This window comes from Dromaius novaehollandiae, chromosome 8 (genome assembly GCF_036370855.1).
Source record: "Dromaius novaehollandiae isolate bDroNov1 chromosome 8, bDroNov1.hap1, whole genome shotgun sequence".
NCBI classification, from domain to species: Eukaryota; Metazoa; Chordata; class Aves; order Casuariiformes; family Dromaiidae; genus Dromaius; species Dromaius novaehollandiae.
In genome coordinates this window covers 25,074,768-25,094,942 of record NC_088105.1, presented here as the reverse complement: position 1 = coordinate 25,094,942, position 20,175 = coordinate 25,074,768, and the positions used below count along the sequence as shown (strand labels likewise).

General features: G+C 36.5%; 1 protein-coding gene across 1 annotated transcript in view; it reads right to left on the bottom strand.

Annotated features, from left to right (window-relative positions):
• Positions 1-235: 235 nt before the first annotated feature.
• SELENOF (selenoprotein F) overlaps positions 236-20,175 on the bottom strand; it is a 28,839-nt gene continuing 8,899 nt past the window's right edge. Inside the window, exons 3-5 of the mRNA XM_026116517.2 lie at positions 12,390-12,453; positions 3,646-3,695; positions 236-1,239 (exon numbers count right to left, since the gene is read on the bottom strand). Coding sequence (XP_025972302.1) covers positions 1,108-1,239; positions 3,646-3,695; positions 12,390-12,453 — 246 coding nt within the window. The 3' untranslated portion in view covers positions 236-1,107. The remainder of the gene's footprint in view (positions 1,240-3,645; positions 3,696-12,389; positions 12,454-20,175) is intronic.

The following is a 20,175-nucleotide window of genomic DNA, read 5'->3' as shown; positions in this document are numbered from 1 at the left end:
TCAGTCCCATGGTTACTGTCTTTAATGAAGCTGATGCTTTCTTTAAAGTTAGGAATAAATCTGTAAATTGAAGAGGAAATGTAACTCTTGAGGTATAAAATCATATAAAAAGAGAAAAAAAAAATGAATAACAACTCAGGCCACACTATAATAGCCATCCAACCAGATGCTGGTGAGCATAAAGTAGTTAAAGGAAAGACTTGCTTGCTAATCCAACTTCAGGAAACCACATTAATCTTGCTTACCATATTTATTCATTCAGTGGGGAAGAAACCTGACAAGTCATAATTGATCTGACTCATTACCTACTGTCTGTATTCCCTTTATTCACATAAAATTTAACTGAAAAAGAAAAAAATATGCATTTTAAAAGAACAGTTTATAAATTCATTTGATAAACAAACTTCTAATAAACTTCGGAAAGTTATTTATAACAGCCTTGAAAAACCTTTCCTTCTGTCTCATGTTTTCTGAAGCAAAACATTTAATGCAAAGCACACCAGACATCTGACTTGCATACACCTCAGAGGTTTTCTATGTAGTCTTCACTAAAGTGTACTTACTAAATGTTTCACAGTTATCAGAGCATGAGTTCCTCCATCAGCTTCAAAATCTGTGAACTAGATACTCACTATAAAGAACTCTTTTATAAAAAAGGACAGTTCAAATACAAAATAGAAGAGGACACCAGGAGTCAAGTTTCTTTGGGAGACAGTACCTGGCATTTGGTTCTGATCTTTTTACAAAGAGCAGCATATAAAAAGCATGGTAATCATTTCAATTATTTGAAGCTCTTTAGTTTTAAGAATGTTTGTAAAAGCAGGTCCAATTATAGCAAACTGATAATTGCACAATTAAGTTTGTAACAAAGCATTTCATTAGTGATAAATGCACTAAGAGCTGAGATATATTAAGACAAGCTATTCTGTTTGTCAACTTGTCAGATGTGTGTGCTGAAGCTTCCCCTTCTAATTAAGAGATATTTAGTACAGCATAACAGATGTGTAAAAAATTAATACAGAAGCTGGAATGGTTTTTCAATTGTGGCAAACTTCATCTGAGAAGATTACTATGACAAAACATGAAAAAGGAAAAGAACTGAAAATTTTATAGACGTTCTAATTTTTCACTTAGAAATTCTTCCACGCTATCTGTGTTCCACTTGAGGATGCTCAGTTCTTCAGCAATGTTCCCACTATCGTCCAGCAGCTTTAGTACAGGGTCAGAACCACGCACATACTGTAGAAAGAAAAAAGTGAGTTTCCTTGGGCTGGGAAATGCATTCCCCATTCTAATATTTCTGCCCAAAGTGATTTAAATTACTTTAAAAGATACATAAGCAAGAACAGAAAAAAGTCCAAGCAGTAACACCAAAAAGGATGCATATTTAAAAAGAGCACTAAATGAAATTCTGGGCAAACTTAGACAATACAGTTTGTGCAAAGAAATCAATCTAAGCTTAGGCTTTATGTTTAGAATTCTTAAATAAAACAAAAAATATGAACAGACTTCAGCTTAGTTTTTCCTGACAATGCTTAGTTAATGCAACAGATATTTCAATGCCATATATTTTGTTCTGCTTTTACAAATTTCATCACTACAGTGTTTGTCAACAACGCAGTCTATTTTTCTTCGGAAAAAAAAAAAAAAAAACCACAAAAACCCCTAGATCTATAAAAATCAAATGAAGGTGCTCAAAGCTTGAGTTCTGTTCATGTGTGTATGTAAAGGAGCAACCAGGAAAAGGGGAGTCACCCTATCAGAGCCTTAGAGCAGAGAGATGCTGCAGGTCATGTACTCTACTGGCAGCAGATGACTAGTGTTTCCAGCTCTGACGTGGAAGCTTTTGTGCCTGGTACTAAGAGATGAGCGTGGGAGAAGAGAAGGAAGCTTAGGGACCAAGGGGCCTCATTCCATGGAAAATCTGAACTCATTAATTTGAGAGCAGTAAATGTTTATCTTAAGACCCAACACATTGTTAGTTGCCTTAAATAAAATGGGTAAAAAAACAGCTTCATTTCAGACTTTTGACTTTATTTAATGTCAACGGGAGGATGGTGGAAGAACAAGTCAAATGAAGAGGCATATGTGTATGTGTCAGAAACATCTACTTTGTTCTCCTTGGTCCTCTATACAAGCTAATTCATATGTGGAGGGCAATACTATAAGATTGGCTTTGAAAGATGGTATTCTGCTTCAACTCTTCAGTTACTGAGGTTTCATTTTTGAATCAAAAGCAGCTAAATGATTCTTTTCCTTTAACAACAGCTTTTCACCATTTGCTTGGCATACTTTAGAAATTTCTAGTCACCTTAGCAGTTCAAAGTTCTACTACACGTTTCTAGTGTGCTCACATCATTGCTTACTGTGTTGTCTCTCTGCCTATTGAATTTGTTGGTAACATAATACTTTAATGCTTCTGAATACTCAGTAAGTCACAAAATATGTAATGCAAATAAAAGCTTTTAGCAGTATTAGAAGGATGTAAGCCATTTAAGTTTATAGAAAGAATTCCCTAGGAGTATTTTACCTTCCCCTACTGAGTTAACCTAGTTGGTTTCACTTAATGAAGCTAGTGGCATCTCTGATCACTTTTCCAAAAGTCTTGTAAAATAAATACCAGATCCATTTGCACTGAAGATTTTTTTCTGATAGTGTTCTGTACCAATTGTAGTCCAGACTGCTTTGTAGTTCAATATAGCTACAAAGTTTAAAATAAAAATGAAACAGCCAGACATGCAGAAGGAGAGAAAGCTCTTGGAAGAAACTGGAGGACACATACAGAGAAAACACGAATATATGAGACAGATGAAGTCTGTTTTGGATGGAATCTGCTGCTGAGAGGACAAATCACTTACAGCAGCTATGCAAAGCTATGAAGCGACTCCAGATGGTGCCATTTGGTGAGTAGAGATGGGAGGACAAAGATGTGAGAATAAAGATGTGCATCTGTGAAGCACGCTGGAAGTCCACAGAGGATGTTAAGAGATAGGGGAAGTTTTAGACTAGATCTTGAAATGAAGAGGGCACCAAAGATTTGTTTGAGCTTAGGGCACTGCAGCTTATACAGCTTTGAGCATACTGAATGGTGTTTCTAATGACCTCTCTATATGCAGCTCTACAAAGCTGGATATTTGAGGACTATGGGTGGGGGGGAAGATTCATGTAACAGGGTGAAGGAGACCTAAAAGTAAGGAAAAAAATCTAAAAAAACCCCAACCACCCCCCAAAACTGTATGTATGGAAATGGTAGCTGCATCAGAAAATGAGGAAAGAACAGAACAGGAGAGAATGAATTGAAACAATGGCAGAAGCTCTAATAAATTTAAGATATCCACAGAATCAGGACAGAATGGAAACATTCTTCACATTCTCTTGACATCTGCTATTACTTATGGGTCCCAGGATACTTCTTGTTGGATTAAAAAGAATAATAAAAAATTGGTACCAAACAGTTACTTAGCAAGAACCCAGTAAGTATTAGCAGAAGGAGCTCATAAAAAAATTTATACCAGCAATGCAAATCTGCCTTCTACTAAAAGATTACTTGATCAGCAAATAAGGAACAATGCACAAAAAGACTGTTTCTACCAAGTTTTATTTTTCCTAACATTCCAAATAAAAAGCACTTAGGTTACTACTCACCTTGATTTGCAGTCCCCTGAAGAGTTTTGGCTTGTCACTCCTGACAAAAGCTAGGGTTTGGAGACAAGAGGGGATGAAGGGGAAGAAGAAGGGGAAAAAAAAAAAATCAACACTTTTCCACCTGCATAAAGTAGACACATTTAAGTTAGTGTCCTCTAGACTGCTTCTTTTGGACTGATGCTTTAGAAGGTCACTTTAATAGCAAAACTCTGAGTATCCTCACAAAAGTAATAACACTAGAACATATTTTGCCTAAGGAAAAGCCATAGTGTTTTTGCTAGTGTTCCAAACAAGCTTCTTTTCTGCTTGGATTTTCCTCAAACACTAGTGCAACTGTCTAAATCGGTCTCTCTGTGTGTACAACTGACAGGCTTTAGCAGATTGGCCTGTATGTTGACAGCCACCTAATCTGAGGAAAAGCGTAACACTGACCACAACCCAGCTAAGATGAGCTTGGTGAAGGAGGCTAAATATGAAACACCTCCCATCAGCACAAGCGTGCTGCTTGCAAGCAGGGGCAATGCTGGTGGAAAAGGCACAGAGGAAATTGTGGGTAGAGGTGTTACTCTTGTAAACAAGACAGACAATTTTGTCTTAGAGATCTCAAAGACTACATTTTGAAAAACAAGACGTGACAGCTTGTGACTTCAGGAGTGTCAAGAGAAGAGGAGATAGCAGCTTCTCTGCAAAAACTCACAGCAATCAGTTTTAAGATGGACTCAGTGGCCTCTCATGTAGCTACAAGGAGAGAAGATTAGGTTTGAGGTGGGTGAGTGATGGACAATTCTTTGCTGGAACTGTTAGTCAGCAAACACTAACAGCAGCGCAGTCCTTTGTTAACACTAACTTTAAAAAGAATATTGGCAATATAAATTATTTCAGGACAGATAATGAGCGTAAATCCTCTGCTTTCAAACACTGTTTAGCCTAATAAATATCTGAGTTCTAAAACACTTGCAAGTTGTTTAGAATAGCTTGAAAGTAAGGAGAAGTGAAGACTATGCTATTTTCTAAAGGCTGAATTTAGTATCTGCAGTGACATTAAACGGATTCAGGATACAACTTTAGTATGCCAGCAGGGTCTGCCCCAGAATGATCCCTGCCAGTATGGACTGACGCTTACAGAGATGCTACCTGCCTGTTAAAGCTGCTTATTCAAGGTAAGACAACAATGAATCTCCCCCAAAATGCAGATGCATCCTGCCCCTGCATGGAGATGAATGCAACTCAGGACTAAGATTTCATACACTGCCTCACAAAATGTAGTCGTTTCCTCAATAATTGTAAAGATGTCCCCTGACATCTTTATTCTTATCTCTGTATTACTGTTGATGCTTACCATAATGTTTTCTTGGTGTGTATATACATATACAGAGTGGCATCTATTTCCTCCTCTCCTCCACTGGGCGCCTGTTACAAATTGATATATTCTCCCACCTTAAAATTGCACCAACCACTACACAGGAGCCAATATCAAGGGCCCAATGAGCTCCTACATGTTCTAAACCCCTGTAGAAGAGAAAGAGGCTTGCTTTTGTTATATAGGTACAGGTTACAATGACATTAGAATATAGTTCTACAAAAAGAACAATTTCAAATAACATTTTAAGTAACCAGTACTTGCTCATATACTGAATGTGAGTTAAATTAGAATTGAACTCCAAAAGACAAATCATTACCAAAATCAGTGTTTCCCATGTCCTTGTGACTTGTTAGTTGTCTTAACTGTCATTAGCAGTAAAACGTAGTAAAGCTGCAAGATTTTTTTTTATTACTACTACTACTACTCTTCCTTGTCTTTTCTTTCCTCTCTGAAGTCCAGAGCAGACTGAACTACTTCACAGGGAATTCTTCCACACTTTTTTCAATTCAAATCTAAAGCTGAAATGATTCTCTAAAGCTTAATAAGAAACAGAAGTTGTCAAAAGCAGTCAGAATGGGTAACGTTAATTGCAAAACTTCAAGGAAAAATGGTAAGGCAGCATAACAAAATGGATACAGGTTCAGAAGCAAAGCTGAAGTGTGTAACTCAACCACATTAAAGTATGGCCTTTGGGGGTCAACTCAGGTTACAGCACTTTAGGCTTATAACAGGTTTGAGGATTTGTTAACTGAGTGACAGAAAAGTTCATTCTGATGTGAGTGGCTGTTCTGTGGCTACCCTGTTGGAGGGTGAACAAGATTGCATAAAATGTGAACAGAATGAGGTAGAAGAATAAAGTCTTCTATAGGTTTTATTACATTCTGTCACTTTAAAAGTAGCTATTACACACTTGCATCAATGTCAAATGTCTAAATCTACTGAAAGCTGCAGCACTACAGAACATTTTTCCTGAAGTTCCAGACAGCTGGAACAAATTCACTTTCTGTTATTAGTATATTTATTTCTAACGCTGATCAGAGGGACTTTCTGTACTAGTCACTTGAATTTCTGTGATGCAACAATGAGCAACACTCACCACACAAACAGCTTAATTTCCATATTCTAAATTTTGGAAACTAAAGTGAAAAAAAATATACTGACATGCATTAGAAATGCACACTATCTTGTCAAACACTTGATCTTTTACAAAATCATGCTCTAAGTTGAACACAGCCTCTGAATAGAATTGATGGGGTGAGGAAGTCGGATGCAGCTACAGTGCACATTTGGGGATATGCAGCTGTTGGCATATCATGTGATGTGGAGCACATGTTCCACATTCAGCAATGCCCTAACACTCTTCCCCTCTCTACCCCAACATTAGCACTGTTACTTCCTATAATCCTGTCTAAGGGCTTCCTGCATATTTTTATACGATCATTAATAGCTTCGTTTAATACTACAGTCCTAGCTATCTTCCAGTTTTCCTCTCCTTGCAGCTGCTTTAGATATTATACACTGCAGAAAAATAGGTATTTTATATAATCCACCCACGGGTGAGAGGGGAAGGAATTTTCCACTTTGACCCCTTCTATCACATGAACTCTGAACTTTGTGCCATGATACTGTCTCAGTAAATTAAATGCTAGACTAGAAATCAGACCTGTTCCACTGCCAGCTTTGCAACTGTCCTATCACATAATCTTAAGAAAATCACTTCACCTTATGCTGTTGTAAAACATGTACACTACCAAAGGATATGCCTGGAGTTTGAAGGCAATCTTGAAGTGCACCTACAAAGCAGACTAGATTGCCATGCAGAATGTATGCCTGCAATTAAAAGGTCAGATTTCCCTAAACCATATCCTCAAACAACAAGCCAGAGAGAGATTACAAGTGCCAGACAGCCTACCAACAGTTCTCCAAGGCAATCTTGTGAACGGTGAGAGGGAGAGAAGGATCAGGTGTGCATGGACATTGCCAAGGCTGCTCAGAGCTAAACTGTCCTGCAGAGAGAGTACTTAGCACTGAACAGTGCTTTTAAAGAGCTAACAGCAACCTCTACCTATGAGCACAGCACAAGGAAAAAAGAACTCATTGCTATCATGATAGTGTCCCTTTGTTTTGAGGAAGCCCGTGAATACTAGTCTGTTGGAGATAAAGCCTAGAATCCTGAGTGAAGATTCCTAAGGAATCTAAGAGTCACTCATGCCCAAATTGCGAGTCTATGGATTCGCATGCACACATTTCTATGCTATTCTAGCAGAGGTCTGGCAGGATATACCATTAAAAAAAAAAAAAAGTCTCCTCTGACTGATAACAAATAAGACTCCGCATCTGTCTCTAATAAGCTTCAGATCTACATGCTAGGCATAACTCCTTTGTAAACAGGCTTCACCACCTAGTGTTACACGCTAATGGCATGATCCAGATTGCCAAGGATTACTACATTCAGCAATGTTAGCATTATTTAGAGTCTTCCCTTGGCAGCAAAGATCTCCTGCTTGATCTGTGACTGGAAAAACGCAGAATGAAAGAACTTGGGATAAGATACTGAAGAAAAAATGAAATACATCTCTTAATACTTGAATGAGGGAGCCAATATACAATGGCAGTAAAATTTCACACTAGTCTTCAAACAACAACTCTGCAAACAGACAAGTGTTTTTTGAACTTTATATATCTCCACACACATCAGAAGGATCCTAATGGCCTCCAGTCAGAAAGGCCTGGAAGAGATTAAACAACTCACTCTCTTATACCAGATTTAGATTTTAATGATAGAAAAGCAGCAACAAAAAACCATCAACTAATCAAATCTTCAGCCTAATGCAGGCAATAAATTTTTACAGCCAAATTTTTGCTTCTGGATATACCATAGCATATCTTCTAGCAAGAATCTAATGCGATTAAAAATCTCCCAGTAAGAAAAGTCCACTTGTTCAAACTTTTCTTCCTTTTGTTATTAACAATCTGTGCTTAAAGTCTGAATTCATTCCATTGCTTACTGTTGTAACACTTGTAGTCGCAGGATCTTTCTAACTTACATATGCACACACAGATTCATCCGACTTTTTTAACTGGATGTAGCCTTCTCAGTATATGCTACTTTTCTAGGCAACAATCTATTAGCTGTTTCTAAACTCTTGACGCTGTGTGTAGATAAAGTTATATCAAAATGCTGATCTTGCACTGAAAAGCAGCAGCATACTTTTCTGATGAAGCTGACTATCCCTCCGATCTGTCAATATCATACCAAAAGATTCTACTGTTATTTGATCAGATCAAAGCAGTATTAGTGCTCTGAGAGCAACATCAGAAAGGATTACTTCATTGTCATCCATGAGCAAGGAGAAATCTTTCAAAATTAGTATAAAGCAAGATCTATTTTTAGAGAAATACTTAAAGTCTCTTTATGATGCATTAAATGTTTCATACACAGAAATATTAGCAATAGATAGTAAAGGAAGCACATGAGTTATTACTATCTTGCAAAGGACTGATTTACTTCAGCAAACTAGCATTGTATCTTGTATAACACTGAATGCAGCATATACTGTTCGTATTCTTAAAACTCAAAAGTAAGAAAGACTTAAGTGTACATGAAATGAGGTATAGGGATTAACTGAAGTGACCTAATACTAACACACAAGAGGAAGATTAAAGTACATCTAAGATTGCATATAAATGGTTGTAGGCAGGAGTTAATTTAAATAAACAGAGGAAGCAAGTGTAACTGATTCATTAGCATAAACCAATGAAATCAGAGGTACTTTGCTTAAGTACTACATGGAACTGGGCCCTGAATTATTAGATACAAGCATTTTGAAAGTAAAAACAACAACTTTGCTAGAAACAGGAGCTTGTACACTATTGCAGAATGTTAGATTTGTAAGTAAAAAAGGGCAAAAAGGGCTTGACCATATCTGAAATGAATTAGAATAAGAAGTCAGTTTTATTGTGCTATTGCTAATTTTATCAAATGCCTAAAGCCATGGAAAAGATGAAAAACAACCAAAACCAAAGGAATAGAAGAGTGTTTTTTTTTTTTTTAAGACAGCACATTCATATGAAATTGGCATGTTTGTATAAAATTTACTTTGTATATCATCTACTTACAGAAGATTATAAAAAAACATGCATGTGTAACTCCCACTTCTCTCACTACAACATCAATATCTTGGTAGGCATTTTAGTAACTTTTCTACAAAATGCAAGATTTAACACTAATATAACTTTCTAACCTTTTCACCCATATTTAACAATTACAAATAAAAATAACCAGGAAATAAGTGCTCTTACCTAAAAGTACAGTCCCATGACAAGTTATTTTTTGGTAACTAAAAGAATCCCTTCACACTTGTGGAACCTGAGCAACACAATAGAGTGCTTACTAACTCTCTCAAGTTAGAGATCTAATGTAGCTGCATGCTGTATGAGTTCAATGATTGAGAACCTCGCTTCTGTAGCAGATTTGCTGGGAGCATGTTCATTGCTTAACTAAGAGTCACACAGAGAGAGGTGAGAGTTATTCCCTTGGTGAACAAAAGGCGGCAGAGAAATGTGAAAGAAATATTCAATGAAAGAGCCCAGTCTAGTGCAGTCTTTGTTAAACAACCTGGAAAGCATGCAGGAGACTAGACATCGTGATCTCTCATCTCATCATGAACAGAATACGGCTGCTATTGAAGAGTCAACTTAAAACAAGTAACACTAGATTAGTCAGTGCCCCAGTTAATTTAGTATTCTATTTCACAGCATTAGCTTTATGCATGTCAGCTAAGAACAGTGTTATATTTTGTGTTAGCTGATCTAATAAGATATTGCTTCATCTACAAATCTTGGCGCTTATGTTTTCAATGGTATACTTTGATGCAGTACTTTTAAATGATAAATGTTTAAGAGCAGTTTTACGCAGAACAATTTCTAACTATATGTAATATAGGAATTAATTTTACAGTACAGCATTTATAATGGAATAATTTATTTTTAAGGGAAACATAACAGGAAAAATATTTCATAACTGAGCATATTAAAGAGACTTACGGAAGTGTAGTTTGTTACCAGACTGTTAGCATGAAAAGCTATATTTGAAAAAGATAACAGATGTCCTTGGCCATATTTGCAAAAGTATTTAACAGTCTGTAATGGTATTACAATTTTCAATTTAAGTTGACTGAGAGTATCTTGCTGGGGACTAGATTTTTTTCTTCGCTTGTCACTTATTGTCCTAATTCCCAGTATCTATAAATATATTCCCTGTATACATACACTCAGAGATGTTTGTACTCACTTTCAGGTGTATTCGGATAAGAATTATATAACCAGTAATTGTGGTGGAATTTTAATATGTAACTACCACAGAATATTGCATTTGATAACCATGAATAACACACACACACACGGAGTTCTTTCTGACTGTCCTCCCTTACTGTGCAACTTATATGAACCTTTATTAATTCTAAGGATTTTAATCCTCAAATACTTTAAGTTATGAACCCCATTATAAAAAACACTGTTCATCCTTCAGGCAAATAAAATGTAATCCAGAATAGTCTGTGACAAATCAAGTTTGTGGGAGTAAGCTAAGCGACAAAACAATTTATATAAGCATTAAAGACAACCTGAAGGTCAGATACAGCAATAACATATACTAATCCATGTAATTCTAATACACACACAGTCCTGCAATTAGTACTGCCATTTTGTGTATATTCTGCAAGAAAAAAAATAATCCTAGTGGGAGCTGTGAGGCAGGAATCAAAAAGAAGTATGTGCAATGAGACATTGGCAATGACAGGCTACACAGTTCAATGAAGCCTACAAAGACAGTGCTTCAAAAGAAGCAACATGACCTTCAGGCAGCCTAACTTCTGTAACATCCAAATGAGAAGTGGAAACAAAATCAATTCTCGAATGTTACCTTTTAAGATGGAGTCATTAAATATTGTTTTGGTAGAAGTAAAAATCAAGGAAAAAATCTAAGCAAAAGTTTTTTCAAATTAATACTAATGTGAAGACATATACCAGCTGAAGAAATAGAATGTATTTTGTATTTCTAAATATACTCTTAAAATTTATCCCATCTTCCAATCTGTTCTGATACAGTAGCAGTAAATCTGAGCGAGAGAAACTGGTGATCAAAAGAAAACTGAGATACTTAAGTGTGCCAGTCAGTCCTGTCTGTCTCCTCACTGTACTGACCAAGAACTTGTAGTCAAAACAAGAAAATTACTGAAAAGCCACTGAACTTCATTTTAAAAAGGAAGCTATACAATTAGTTGAATTTAAATCTTTGAACAGATGTAGAAAAGCAAGGAAAATGTAACATTTGCAAGTTTTTCTTTTTGTATTGTCAGTTTTAAGTTTGTTATGCTATTTTGGCATGTGTGCTGTGGTGTGCACAGAGCAGAAATTGAGGGCCCTTCCCTTCTAGGACCAATATGCAAAGATCATTGAGAAGATGATGGAGCCTGAAGCCAGATTAACAAGTTGACCCTTTTTCTTCAAAACTATAGCTCTAAGAGCACTTAGCTCTTGCAGATTCAGGTCCATAAAGAAGCTGGGTGAATGGGCAACAAGAGCTGGGAATGACATAACATGGTGTCCTGTACTCCCCAAATTAACATCTTCACCTCCCTAAAGCAGGACAAGCCCTTTAACTAGTTTTTGTTTTGGTGTTTTAAATGGCAGGGAACAGAAAATATCCTTCCTCTAGTATTGCTGTCAATTAACTGAACTGTTTGTGGGAAAAGGTGGCAGGAGAGTGTCTAGGGCAGCATAATTTATGGTAATTGTAACCTCCTGTTTTAAAACCCTCTTTTTATTTGTTCATCAGGCAGCCTTCAAAATAGGGTGATATTAACCCTGGCAATGGTAGATGGAGATATGCATTTTTATTTATAAACCTAGATCCGTTTTTCCTCCCTATGTCCAACCAATACTAAGTACTGTATTAGAAACTTCAATACTGAAAAAAATCAAAGTACTGCTATCACCTAAGTTCTTTCCCACTTATAACAAAGTTCCAGGTTGAAATTTCTCACAGATTTTTCTTCCTGAAGCTACCTCCTACCACACACTGATGGTATTCATTTTCCTTTTACACCGCTGTATTCCATTCACTTTAGTCAACGGTCATTATCCACTGACAGAACAATTATCTGCAGGATCTCTGAAAAGAAAGCAGCTCCAAAAGCATGCCATATAATTTTATATAAAAATTATTGGAGAACAGTTCCACCAGTCTCAAGTCACTGTAACCTTTCCAGTATAATGAGTGAAATTTATGACTACTTGTAAATAGTACCTAAAACCCACATTTTATCATTCAGCTGTGACAGTTTTTCATATTTTAAAAAACAATAGTGGCTTTACTTACCCTGGACTTGAGGGAACCTTCCCAATTTTCATCCACATACCTCTAGGACAGCTCCTGCATAAAGCTGTAATTATATACAGAAATTGTTAATAAAATTAACAACATATATTACTAGTTTACTTATGGCATGTAATCTACTGAACTATTTGTCTCTGAGGAGAGCATGTGTTAACTACCGAGATAATTAAGATGCTAAATAGAATCACAGATTCCAGATCTTTTTTCTGGTTTATTCAACTGACTGTTCACTCAAAATACATGGTAATTTCCATTCACTATATTAAAAAAGTAATGCCTAGAACAACAGTTGAGATATAATGTTGTTGGGAGTAAAGTTTCAGGTTTTTGAAAAAATTGCAGTCAGGTATGTTGCAACAGGAATTATGGACTACGAATAAGAAAGCTTTATTTCTTCCTCCCCAAAGCTACTAGGAAGTTCTCATTAGGTGAAGTTTTTGTTTCCATTTTAAACCTAACTTTGGACAGTGAAATACTGTTTATAATAAAGATAAGGCAGTGACTTCAGATGTCTCATTAGGGCTAACTACTAAACTGCATGTGGATACAGAAAGAGGACAGATCACATGAACAGGACTTAGTTGAAGTAATACATACAGGCTGAGCTAACTTTCATGCTTGTACTCAGATGTCAGTCACTTCAGCCAGCTGTGCAAGATGTTCAGATTCAATATTCTCAAAGTATAAAAGCATTTCAGTTTCATAAAATGGAGTATCTAAATCCAAAAACCCTATCAATCTTGCATACTGACATAGCTTTTACTTTTTTTTTGTGGCAATATAGCAATGCAACTGATTCCATATTTTGCTGAATCTAACTAAAAATTAGCAACAGATTGTTCCTGCTTCTAAAATAGAACTTCATATTGTAAAGCTAGGTGCTTTAACACTTATCTTACACATACTGTATACCAAATAATGTCCTTCCAACTGTGAAACCCCTCTGCTTACACAGGGGATGACAGAATAAGCTTCAATTAAAAATTTTTAATCCAATCCATCACATACTATAAATAATTAAGACCCCTGCTCCCATTTTCTTTTAGACAGTGTTTTCATAACACATGTGCATGTCAGGACTTGGTGTCAAGGGAAAAAAAAATAACCTTACTGAAATAATGAAAAACTCACATTTCACTTAAAATATGAACTGTGAATTCATGCAATTAAAAATAAGTTTTCACTATGAAATTTAATGAGTATTAACACTTCTGAACAAGGAGTGACAAGTCATAAAAGCAAACCAGATACAATATAACAGAGATCTCAAAATAAGACAATTTTAAACTTTATCACCGATCTATCTAGGCCTGACAGACAGCCAGGAATACAGATTTATCTTGGGAATATTAATCTTCTGGATTCAGGTCAAACTCAACATTTGCCTAAGTACTGTGGATCAGAACACATGAAACACTCTAATCATTTGCTGGGAAATTATGACTTCTTGCCAGACCTGAACTAATCGGTATCATTACATCCCCAGGAAACGGAACTAAAAATATTACTCTGCATTATCTGTTCAGAACAGCGTCTCAGAAATGTGCTTAACTACATTAACATTTTCAACTAAACATTAGATTTAAGATAAAAACTAAAATTTGATTGTTGAAACCCATAACTTTTCTATGAAGCAACACCAGATTTTAAAGCTTTTTTCACCCTCAAATAAACTTTTTAATTAAAAAGCCACTGATAGACAGCTAACTCAGATACTAGCTTGCATAATTAAAGTGCCTCTGGTCTTAAAAAAAAATAATAAAATGTAACAAAGATGGATGAAATACTGAATCATGACATTATAAACTTTGCTTACCTTGTCTCTATTTGCTGCTCTTTAAAAACCAGTTAACAATTATATCAACAAACCTAGACTCAGACATCTGCATGTTCACTAATGCACAGAACTTTTATAGCAGTTCTATGCTACTGACAGTAGTCTTCATTTTTCCATTAAGAAGTTAGTTTAAAGCAGTAGACAAAAAGGAATAAGGAGCCTTTTTCTAACTAGTTAACTGATTATTTTTTATAAATGTGCGTAGAGCGCTAAATATTTAGGATAATGGTAGTGATCGTTTTTCAATTCTCATTACTGCAAATAATTCTTACAGTATGTGTCTTCCTTTCAAACAAGGATTTCTATGGAAGCAAGATCACTGTAGGAATCTACAATATGTAGGACATACTTTAATTACAAAATACTCCCTGTTTATAACTCCTAGCCAATAACTGATAGTACAGTTTCACAAAGGAAACAGCTCAATCATTGATGTCTATATTCTGAGATTATAACTCTGCCATAATTGAAGCCCAACTGTGCCGATACAAAAAAGTTCAGATTCATGCTGGGACAACCAGCTGCTCTATGCTGTCTCTCACTAGATGGTTAGACAACAAAAAAAAGAAAAAAAAAGAAGAGAAAAAAAGAAAGCTTCATTTATAACTCCGAACAAAGGTGTCTTTTGCAAGAAACACAGGTTCATTTGCATCATTTAAAAAGCCTACAAGAGCATACTTGTTAATATCGATTGCTGCAACCATCCCATCATGTTCAGAGCAGCAGTCCTGCAAACTTCCTTTGTGAACACATTTACTGTGCTCGAGTATTACTAAGAATGACATGTGTGACTTGGTGCGGAGGCATACAAATATGACAAACCAATTCATTACACAATACTTGACTCATAAGTTAGCTCATTCTAGAATAATGCTTCACTTGTTTTAGAGCTCATAGTACTAAACTGACTTTCATGAGCCATGAATTCAAGACTCTCTAAAACTATTACTGGTGCCCATTTTAACATCTACAGTAAGTCCTGTTACGGTTTCCAGGCTGATTCATGTCTGCATCCATAAAAATAACTTAGCTTGTTTTAAACATTCTGACAGGATGCTTTCCGAGGCTACTGTGACGAAGTCTGAACTTTTCCCTCATCTTTTACAAAGCATCAAATTTGGTTAGATTTCGCTCAGAAGTCTTCTGTAAGTACCTAAAAATCTTGAAAAGTTCAGACTCTGCTGTAAATAAGATGGGTCTTCAGAACTGAGAGAAGGAAAAACACACCATCATTAAAGCAAACATGACTGATAAAGGAAAAGTGGTAATTAGAACAAAATACCATTTACACAAGAATAGTGTAGGTAAAAATCTTTATTGTAAAAATAACTGTTTGTGGCGGACAGATGAATGAATTTTTTGCCTTAAACATTTCTTGGTGCATGGGGTGCAGGCAGGCCATAACCCCGAACAAGCCATCTGTCCCTGGCGGAAACAGGACTGGGCTGCTGCGACCCCCGAGATGGTCTCCCTGCGACCACCCGGAACACACCGAGCCTGCACTGAACGAGACCACAATCGGGCAGAGACTTTGGGATCCGTTTTTAGCACAACTTCTATAAAACTTGCTTGGCATGAGTGGCTAAATTTGCTGAAGCCTTAGGCCACACTCCCTAGTTTGGTGAGAAAGGGCCCCAGAGCTGGTGCAGGCGGGAACGATAAGGGAGTTACCAGCAATTTGCATTCCTGTGCACTGCTGAAACTGCTAATTGCTGGAGTTACCACCTCTTTGTCAAGACCTTGAGAGATGATGGTGGGACCCGAGGAAGGAAGACACACCTGTCTGCAGAAACTGCAACAGAAAAGATAAGGGAGAAAAGAAACAGCCTGCCTAGGAACAACGATGAGATCCAATAAGGAGCAGGAGACCCCAGACTCAAAAATTACTATTGGTCTGAACTACCACGTGGGGGGGTGGGAAACTTAATTTGAAAAAGCTATAATTGCCCAGGGATCTCTTTGTTCAGGGTCCCTCTTTGGAGGTACCCAACTCGAGCTGTAACCACTGCACGCGTGTCATTCCGAGCTAACCTAGGGTCGGACCCAACTCGAGTTGTAATTACTGCACGCGCACCACCAAAACTTACACCCAGGGTGAAGAGGACCCACCTACCACCAGACGGGAGCCCCCCCCCACTGCCGAGACTCCCAAAGGAAGAGGACCAACAGGACGCCGCTGGATCCACGGGTGGTGATATCTTTCTCTCTCTCTCTCTCTCTTTCCCCCTCTCTTTTGTTGAATGTTGGTAAGATCTGTTTTTGTCTAGCTAGTTGCAGTATTCGCCATTGAATTATCCTATTTGACCACATGCCTTATCTTTGTGTTAATAAATCTTAAAACCGGTTGGCTGGTGTCGTTTCACCTTAATTCAGTCCAAGGGCATCACGAACTTGGTCGTTTGGCCCCAAGGGGAGGGAGGTCGTCCTGAACGACTCCTTTCGGGCCGCGACACTGTTTCATCAATTAAAAACAAGGAACCTTGACTTAGGTGAAAGAAAACTAAGATTTCACTAAGTTATTAGGAAGCAAATTAAATAATTTCTGCAAGACAAAATTTCAGCAGTGGTTCATTTATAAACAGGTACTGTACTCACAATTATTTATGAGAACTGCACAGAAGACAAATTACATTGCAGCTATGAAGCTGCTATAGAGTCTTTATAGAACATATATGCTTACAGCCATATAGGAATTCAGATCAAACAAAACTGAAAAGATGGCATTTCACAGAGACTGCCCCGTGATCACGATACGGTGATACATTTATAGTAACCATCATGTTTTAAAACATATAACAAAATGGGGTGTTAAGATAAAGCCACACACTGGCAAATAGCTATCTTATGGTATCTTGATTCTCTCCAATATCTACACATTTCTCCCTCCTAATATCAAATGGTTTAAACATAATGTTAAGCTCTGAGAAAAAGCAAAAAAGCATGACTTACCACTACTGCTAAAACCCTGGAATTTTCACTTGCCTCAATTACAAGACAATCTCCCACTAAATATTTACCAACTAATCTCTTTCCAAATGTGAACAATTTATGTTTTTATGAAATTCACTGGAATTTTGATTTCATTGTACTATATAAGCCAGTCTGCCAAAAAAAGCCACTCCTCATATCAACTCATACTATTTTTATCTTTAAAAAAAAGTCAGTAAGAGTCACACAGCATGACTATTGCTGTTCTTGTTAGCCACACTGCTTGGTATGTGCAGACTGGTATTGTTTTAGAATAGGACACATAATTTAAATACATTTTTAAAAAGAGATAAATTTTTTTTTCCCCTTCAAATATCAAAACAGCAAGTAAACAATTGATATTTGTTCTTCTGTCTGAGAAATTAAGTTACAGTGAAAAGAGATTTTGGTACAATTTTTTTCCTCTTTCCTAAACTCTTGCAGCTACCACTTGAATTGTTATTTTTACTAGAAAGCTAAATTAGTTAAGACATAATTTGGTATGTATTTTATATATATATTTACATCACCCTAGTCTTCCCTGGAGACAAAAAGTTAACAAGAATCTGCAGATTAACAGAGCACCAGTCAGAAAGCCTCACTGCCAGGAACATTATGAATTACTGTTCTGTAATTCATAAAGCCAATAAAGTCATTCCTACACACACAGATCTTTCAGAACTGAGGTCATCAGTAAATCTAGGAACAAAGAAACCGCTCTCATTCACAACTCGTTATCCTAGGGAGATGCCTAACTCTAAATGCAAGTTTGGAAACAAAGACTCAAATAGTCAAAAGACAGTATTGTCTGAATTAGTGCTATTTCTGTGATCAGGGTGATGTATGACAGTAAAATTCCTTTGAACAAACCCGAAGCAGACTCTAAGCTCTGATTTATTTGCAGCAATAGAAGTTTCAACTGAATTTGGGGGGAGGAGGGGGCACGCACAATGAAAGCGGTTAAGCACTGAAATAAGTTAGCAGGAACAGCTATGGAATCTTCATCCTTGGAGATCTTCAGAACTTGACCAGAAAAGGCCCTGAGGCCTCCTCTGAGCAAGAGATTCAACTTTTCTTTATTCTGTGTATGCATACGATGTTTGCACATTATAATTGTAAGCATACTGAAAATATGGCATCCACATAAAATTGTTTTATTTTTGGTATTAAACAATTTGCTCCTTGCAGTACTGTATAAATGTTTTTGCTCTTTAAAAACCAATAACGAGAAAAAAAGAAAATAAGAAACACTCCCCCACAACAGTTGAGTTTTTGCTAACTTAGCACTCTGAAACGGCTTAATGCAAGATCAGATGAGCAAGAGAACTGGCACAAGGGAGGGAGGGGGAGAGAATTGAGAAGTTGAGCAACCAGCAATTTAGACCCCTGTGAAGCTGTAGTCTGTATTAGGTGGTATGAATGACCAATTTATTTGGGGGTGGGGGGGAGAATAAAGGTGGGGAAAGAGGGCTCCTATGTGTAAGAGCCCTCTCATTTGAAGCTGGTGAACAGAAATATGTAAGCTAAAATCTTGAGATAGTTAGCAGTTCTCAAGTTTCAATTTTGCAATGTGCTGTCCAATTAACTTTGTTTGCTACATAACTATCTACTTACCTCTAGAAGTAAAATCCCTGAACATCTCATCTATTCTTCAGAATCTCTGCTCTTATCAAAAAAAAAAGCATTTTAGGAGACTTGCAAAGAAAATATTAAGAAGTGAGCTCATCAATCATTTATTTCACTTTGTACATTTAATTAATTAGTTATTTCAACAGATGTAAATTCAAATGCCAATATTTTATGGGTATATCCAGATGAAGAAAGGAGTTCAGCCTTGATTAGCTGAACCTATTCCATCTTCCAGCACAGATGCACACCAATTTTAACTCACATTTCGCAAACTTGCATGTACCATTTCCTTTACCTCTTCTTTTTCATTGATATGGCCAGAAAAAGGTCTGCACTAGGTAAGGCTTCCCTTCCTACAGACAGATTAATGCCTTTTATCTTCATTTATCTGACAGAGATGAACCTTTAGTCAATTTGATTCAACTGAAAGATGGTAGATTTCTGTCTTAGGCACTGATTAGTTAAGTTCCTTATCTAGGACTTCTGTTTGTCAATATTAATTTTCATTGATGACAATATCATGTACAAAAGGAGGGGAAAAAAATGTATATTGATATGACTTAAACCACTAAGCTGTCATGAAGTTAAGTCGTTCTTTGATTTTACCCATAGAGTAAAAAATAAGAGGTGAGAATGCTTCGTTGGAACCCTTCACCCTAAAAGCCTGTGGCAGAAAAAGCAGGCAGCCAACAATAATTTTCGTGTAGTGCTTTAGTTAGCAAAATGGAGGGGAAAAAGAAAAAAAACAAAAACAAAAAAACAACCTGGGTCACACAGGAATAGCCCAAAGCATTAGAAGTATTTAAAGTCATCTACTCTCAATGGTCTCAATAACTATTATGAATTTTGCAAACTATATGAGTTTTAAGAAGTAAGTCTGAACAAGCCTGTCACCTTATACCTCCTTGTCATCTATAATAGCACACTTAAAAGGTCTGTACATGTAAATGCGTGGAATTTTAAAAGAGATTTCTATTTGATATTTTTAATAAAAGTAACACTAAATCATAATTACTGGAATGTTTATTAGTAAAGTTACATTAATCTTTATTTCATTTCCAGGAGGGTCTGACACTATAACTCCACCCAAGGAACAGGTTTTAAGTTATGGTCAAACTGCTCCATAACAAGAATAGAAGCGCTATTAATAACCTGTAAAGAGGAATAGTTTCTACATACATACCAATATCCTACTCCATAATTTTTAAAGGCCTGAGTGATAGTTTCTGACAGTTCTGAGAGACAGATCTAGTAGACTAGAGAAAGTCAAGTTTGTACAGGCATATTTTTTACCTGCAAGTGAAACAAGAGTTAACTTTTTTCAGAACAGGTCAA